Source organism: Phaethon lepturus, unplaced genomic scaffold (assembly GCF_000687285.1).
Source record: "Phaethon lepturus isolate BGI_N335 unplaced genomic scaffold, ASM68728v1 scaffold179, whole genome shotgun sequence".
NCBI classification, from domain to species: Eukaryota; Metazoa; Chordata; class Aves; order Phaethontiformes; family Phaethontidae; genus Phaethon; species Phaethon lepturus.
Genome location: NW_010565284.1, coordinates 33,881 through 40,791, shown reverse-complemented (window position 1 = coordinate 40,791; position 6,911 = coordinate 33,881). Strand labels below are relative to the sequence as shown.

Sequence of the window (6,911 nt, the reverse complement as noted above, 5' to 3'; positions counted from 1 at the left end):
ATGTGCTTTTTTGGTGTAAAATGGTTTGGTTGCAAGGTATATGTATATGCTTACAGACTGAAAGTACATGGGGACTATAAATCTTGAAGAGCTTGTATCACCAGTAAGTTACCTTTCTTTTTCATTGAGTATGACAGACAGCAGCATTGAAGAGCTGAACAGTGTGAGATTGTATGCTATGACTAAAAACCTGATAGTTTTTAAAGCCTAATAGTGATTATGTCAGTTTTGAGTCTCTTATGGAAAAAAAAATTACATTTTCTGTTTTCCTATGTAGAATTGCATATCACTGAACATCCTCAAAGCAGATTTGGTTCTTCAGAGCACTTCAGTGGCTGCTGAGAAGGACAGACTAGAATCAGAGTATAAAGCAGCAAGTGTACAGCTAAGAAGTGCAGAGGTAACTATTTCTATGAATACTGGGATATCTGCTATGAAAAGAACTTCTGTGGAAGCCTTTATGGTGTAGAAAAGGATACTTCTGTGTCTTTGTTTAGAAATGGGTATTAGTACTGCTACATCATTACTGGGTTGTATTTAGCCACGAAGCAGAGGAAATCATAGAGCTTATATTTTGGATGGTTGGTTATAGGAACATTAAAACAGAAAAAACCCCAACCAAAAATCAGTAATCCCGGTGATTAGAATTTTGAGAAGTTAACTGCTCTAGAGGAAAACTCTTCTGAGTATTCAAGTGCATCTTAAGTTTTTATGTACATGTAATTCCAAAGTCACACTTCCTCATATACTGCATGTTGAGTCTTTGAAATAAGTCTTTATCCCCTTTTTTTGGAAGTTCTATTTCCTGTATTGGCCTTGAATGATGTGTGTTGTATACTCTGTATTTTATTTCTTATTTTCTGCCTTAAGAGATGCACTTCATGGGGAAAACTCAATATTTCTTAGCTTCATCTCAAATTAAGTGTTATTTGAAATTGTACATTTAAATTGGCCCTTCCCCCAACTTCTTAGTGGCTTTGGCTGTGATAAATTTTTTTCTACAGCAATACTGTGTTAAGGTAGTCTTGCTCTAAAATTGCCCATGAGGATGCTGTTGCAACACGTCAAAGAAGTCTTGGAAACAGTTGCTGCATGTTTTTATAAAATAAATAAATCTTCAAAAAGGAGGAAGCCAAACAAATAGAAATAAGTACGTTATGCAAAAGCTGTGTAGTGAACTAAATTGGAGCCTAAACATTATAATTATGGGACCATTAATTCTCTATTTAATCATCAGACGTTTTTATAGGTCATGTGCTGGTTGTGATGCATTCATTGAAACTGGAATGGTGGGTATCAGCCAAATAAGCCATGAAATTACATTAATACTTAGTGCTTACTCATGGTGTTTATATCCCAAGCAATCTTGAGTCTTTATAATACCTGAGTAAATATCTGATTAAGATTTGAAGCAAACACAAACCCTGCTTACTACATCTGAGATAAGATCGCATATGTTCCTTCTGTAAGGTCTCAGCACTGGGATACTGTAGAGAGAGCAGCATGTTTGTTGCTTTATGGTGGGATTTTTTTAACCACTCAGGTGGAAAGGCCAAAAAAGTACATGTTTCAAACAAGTCAAGTTAGGAACGACAGATTTCTGGGGTTTGTATTTTGTCACTGCAGTTCAAGTGGGAACCTTAGTGTTATTTTAACAACTCCTTGTATTTGTTTTATTTAATGAGCCTAAGAAGCAAATCTGTGCTTGTGACCCATACTGAACATTAGGGAGGATTGTTAGGATTGTTAGCCCCATCTGCTCATTAGATAACTGGCACAGTTGCCTGCATGTTTATGATGGTTGTTTGAAAGAGTCTTACTAATTGTCTTGCTTTGATAGCTTGTTAATTTTCAGGTTCATTTGGTGTAAATTAATACCAAAATAATTGGTATTAATACTCAGTATGTACATTGCAGCATTTGCTTCTTAAGCCAAGTTTTAAGAAAGTGCAGATTCTGTTTTTCCTATGTATGTGTTTCCAAACTTAAAATTAAATGCTCTCACCAAGCATGCGTTCAAACACAAATTCGTGAGAAAACATTGGCTACTAGTAGCCATATTTTCTTTAACCAGCTTCTTATTTTGCACAAAACCAGTTGCAGTATTGATACGCAAGCAACTTGTGTTCTCTTTTTGCTCATATGGAACGTAACTGGTTTCTGCTGTTTACTAGATGCCTTTCAGGAAGCTGTAATCACAGCCCTGGACTAGTACAGAGTTTTCCTGAACTACCCAAATAAAGCTCTTTTCAAGTTGGTTCTTATGATGTTAGCTGACCCAGATGTAAAGCTCTGTTTAGGCTATGATTTTTCATGGAAGCATCTCTTCTACCTATGTAGAGTTACGTTTTTATCTAGATGCTTTTACTGAGGCACCTTCAGGAAATCAACAGGAACCTTAACACTGCTATGCACTTCTGTATAGCAGGGAGAAGAAATCAAAGCGTGTGTATTTTTATTTATATTTATTTTTATTTACCATATGGCCATAATAATCAACTGGCAAAGGTGAACGAAAATTGAGACTTGAATTGTCAGTGCATTTATTCTAAAATACATGCTTCATAACCACATCAAATGTCTGTTACTTCTCAGTCTTCCTCGTTGAATGATGAGGTTATCCTTTTCAAACCCTGAAGAATTTTACTTGACTTAGGTGTACTCAGCATTTGAATCTATTTCAGTTTTTCAGTGCCTGGAGATCAACTCTTACAGAATCATAGAAGAGTTTGGGTTGGAAGGGACCTTTAAAGGTCATCTGGTCCAACCCCCGTGCAATGAGCAGGAACAGCTTCAATTAGAGCAGGTTCCTCAGAGCCTTGTCCAGCCTGACCTGGATTGTTTCCAGGGACGGGGCATCTACCACCTCTCTGGGCAACCTGTGCTAGTGTTTCACCATGCTCACTGTGAAAAATTCCTTCCTTCTATCTAGTCTGAATCTCCACTCTTCTAGGTTAAAACCATTACGCCTTGTCCTATTGCTACAGGCCCTACTAAAAAGTTTGTCCCCATCTTTTAAGTCCCCTTTAAGTACTGGAAGGCTGCAATAAGGTCTCCCCAGAGCCTTCTCTTCTTCAGGCTGAACAACCCCAACTCCCCCAGCCTATCCTCAGAGGAGAGGTGTTCCATCCTTCTGATCATTTTGGTGGTCCTTCTCTGGACCCATTCCAACAGGCCCATGTGTTTCCTGTGCTGGGAGCTCCAGAGCTGGATGCAGGACTCCAGATGGAGTCTCACCAGAGCAGAGTAGAGGGGCAGAATCACCTCCCTCAACCTGCTGGCCACTCTGCTTGTGATGCAGCCCAGGATATGGTTGGCCTTCTGGGCTGCGAGCGCACATTGCTGGCTCACGTCCAGCTTTTCATCCATCAGTGCCCCTAAGTCCTTCTCAGCAGGGCTGCTCTCAGTCCCTTCATCCCCCAGCCTGTACTGATACCCAGGGTTGCCTCAACCCAGGTGCAGGACCCTGCACTTGGCCTTGTTGAACCTCTTGAGGTTCACATGGACCCACTTCTCAAGCTTGTCTTGGTCCCTCTGGATGACATCTCATCCCTCAGGTGCGTCAACAGCACTACTCAGCTTGGCTACGCTACTCAGCTTGGTGTCATCTGTGAACTTGCGGAGTGTCCACTTGATCCCACTATCTATGTCACTGATGAAGATACTAAATACAGACTCCTGAGGGACACCACTCATCACCAGTCTCCTTCTGGGTATCTCCAATTTAGAGAGAAAGATGTTGTGAGGAACTGTGTCAAAGGCCTTACAGAAGTCCAGATAGATGACAACAGTAGCTCTTCCCTTGTCTGCTGATGTGGTCATTCCATCATAGAGTGCCACAAGGTTGGTCAGGCAGGACCTACCCTGGATGAAGCCATGCTGGCTGTCTCGAATCACCTCCCTGTCTTACATGGGCCTTAGCACAGCTTCTAGGAGGATCTGTTCCATGATCCTCCCACGCAGAGAGGTGAGACAGATGAGTCAATAGTTCCCAGGGTTGTCTTTGCTACCCTTTTTAAAAATGGGTGCAGTGTTTCCCTTTTTCCAGTCTCCTGGGACTTCACCTGACTGCTGTGACTTTTCAAATATCATGAGAAGTGGCTTGGCAGCTACATCAGACAGTTCCCTCGGGGCTTTGGGATGCATCTCGTCGGGGTGCATCTTGTTTCATGCAGCTCTGCAGGGTTTCAAGTGGGAGCTTTAGGTACAATTGACATCTCAGATTCCCCACTTCAAATGATTCAGAACTTACTTTTGCTCTGGAAATGGTCAAACATGTAAGTATAAAATTGATGTTTCTTCTATAAAAAAAGTATGGGTGTGTTGCCTTTCATGGGATCCTTTGTCTTCACTATCATGAGATCAAAACATTTCAGATTAAGCCAGCTGGCTTTTAGATTTCTGGGATCCAAAATACAGTCCAGTTTTAATTAAGACATTTCTAAAATGTTCCTAAAAAATTGTTTGAGTCTATTAAAGGACATATGCAGATATGTAATGGAACGTAAGCATTGTAGTGTACAGTTTTATTTGTGCTCAGAATGACATAAGATCTTGGCTGTAACCAAAAGGAGTGACGTCCTCCACTAATTGCTGTTTTATCTGTATAGCTCTAATGCCAGTCCTTCTTGCCCCCATGTGATATTTCTCTCCTTCTCTACAATAGATTTTAAGAAGTGGCGGGAATTTAAAAAAGGCTTTTTTTTAACTCGGTGTAGAAAAATATCTTTACAGTGTGTTTGTGAAGGTTGTGAAATACTTACCTCTAATGCAAGATCTATTTCCTAGTGCTTAGCAGAGGGAAGGAAAAGCAGGATTTTTGAGTTGGTGTATGCTGTAAGAACAGCAACCCTAATTCTTGAGTGAGTGTGAAAACTCCATTGATGATTACTCATGATCATATCTGTTATTACTGCTTCTGTTGTTTCTAGTAAATAAAGGTTAGTGAAATTGCCAAAAAGTAATGTGAGCTGCTGTCAGTGTCTGTCCTGTATTTTAAAAATGTGGAATGAACTTTTATCTAACTGTATAATCTACAAATGAATACTTTAAAATTTTTTTGCCACTGGAGGGCTCCCATACTTAACTGAAGTACACAACAATAAAAATGGGTAAGATAAAGCTCTCCCAAGTGTAAGAATGTAACTAAACTTTCCAAACTATTAGAAGAAAGTTCTGAAGCAAAATACTGTGCATATGTATTTTGAGTTGGAATTTTGTGCCTCTGAAAAAGGTGAAAACAGTGTATTCACGTGGTATAACGGTCTGTTAAAAAGGTGGATTGCATGTGTAATCACTGAGTAAATGTATAGTAAAATAACTTGGATTAAAGGCTCCAGTATCTTGGTATGTACCCCTTTTCCCTTTTAAGTGGTTGGCAGCTCTCGGCTGTCTGTAGTTGAGTGCTCTCATGAGCTGGGAGACAGCAGCAAGCAGTTAACTCCGAAGCACTGCCAGCTCAGCATCTGGAAGCAGTAGGCCTGCAGTAGGGACCATGTCTATTGAGATAAATGAGTGAGATTTTGGGGGGCAGGGGGAGGAGATACTCGAGTCCCTCCCAGTTTTTTTTTTTGCCTGAATACTGCTTATTTGAGAGAATCTTTAGCTTAGTGTTTCATAAAAGTATTGTATCTTAACTACTGTTATAGTTACACTGCATTATAAAAGCCATAGGACTGGGTTAGCCACTGTAGTAAGTTCCAAAGAGTCTAGCCTTGAGACCACTGTTCAAAACCATAAACTGTACCTGCTTTTCACTTATTTTCAGCACTATTTAAAAAACTTTACATTTTATGTTTTGCTGACTGTATTACAGAAGTAGAATATGAAACAGCAAAGGAAGTACTTCTAATTGTGTAATTATGTTTACTCTGTAAAATTTCAGCTAAAATACCATTCAGTGTACATCATGTCCACCATGTTCTCCCAAGAAAATAAATATGGTTAAATAGGAGCTAATAAAAAATAAGCCTTGTGGTAGTTGTCTTTGGGCTTACAGGGAATTTCCTGTAAAATAATCTATTTTAAAACATATATGGAAATTTATAATACAGTTTTTAAAAGTGTATGTTAATATCTTTAATGTCTTTTCTAAGCAACTATTTCGTGAACTGGATGATAAGAAGCGAGTTCTTACAGAGAACTGCAAGCAATTGCTGCAAAAAGCTCGACAGCTCTGCAAACTGAGTCCAGATCAACATCTTCCAAAAGAATTTCAAACTGTATGTACAAAAACAAGTCTCCACATATCTCTTAAATTTTGGATGATGTAGACCATTCTAACTTCTCCAGCGAAGAATATTATATATTTTATATTGGAAGGCTAACAGTAAAGGATCATGTGTACTTCTGTTAGTGTTGACTCATGTATTGTCACTTACCCTTTTAAAGCACCTTTAAATAGCACTGGGATATCCTCTGACTATCACATTGTTCTGTGCACAGGAGAGATAAAATTTTATCTGAAATTTCAATTAAAATCCATAGTCTGATGTCTATAGAAGTAATTAGAGGCCATATTTTCATAGCTTCTTGCTCTAATGGAGCAACACAAAAGAACTGAAATCTGGGCCCACCTATTTACCTGGAGGTCTTCCCACCCTCTAGAAGTATTTGCATAGCTTAACTAGCATAGCCTCAGCTTATACTAAATCTGTGAGCATCCATACCTGCACAAGCTATGGAGCAATTAATTGTGTATCTTTTGTTATGTAGTAGGACTTCTAGTCTTCTTTCTATGTCTAGAATAGTTTGTGAGGGGATCTTGCTATGTTAAATTTTGAGTATGTGACATCCTCCTTAAAAGCAATAGAATATTTTATGGCTTACTCAATTTCTTTTTAGCAAACTTGAATCTGTCACTAGCATTGCTGTGTAACGCATGCATCCTTTCTCTTGTAGGCTTTTCAGGC

At 39.1% G+C, this 6,911-nt stretch overlaps 1 protein-coding gene across 1 annotated transcript in view; it reads left to right on the top strand.

Annotated features, from left to right (window-relative positions):
• SMC5 (structural maintenance of chromosomes 5) overlaps positions 1–6,911 on the top strand; it is a gene marked incomplete at its 5' end in the record, with an annotated part of 45,847 nt that overhangs the window by 31,212 nt on the left and 7,724 nt on the right. Inside the window, 3 exons of the mRNA XM_010295117.1 lie at positions 278–400; positions 6,096–6,221; positions 6,901–6,911. The exon at positions 6,901–6,911 is cut by the window's right edge and continues 115 nt beyond it. Coding sequence (XP_010293419.1) covers positions 278–400; positions 6,096–6,221; positions 6,901–6,911 — 260 coding nt within the window. The remainder of the gene's footprint in view (positions 1–277; positions 401–6,095; positions 6,222–6,900) is intronic.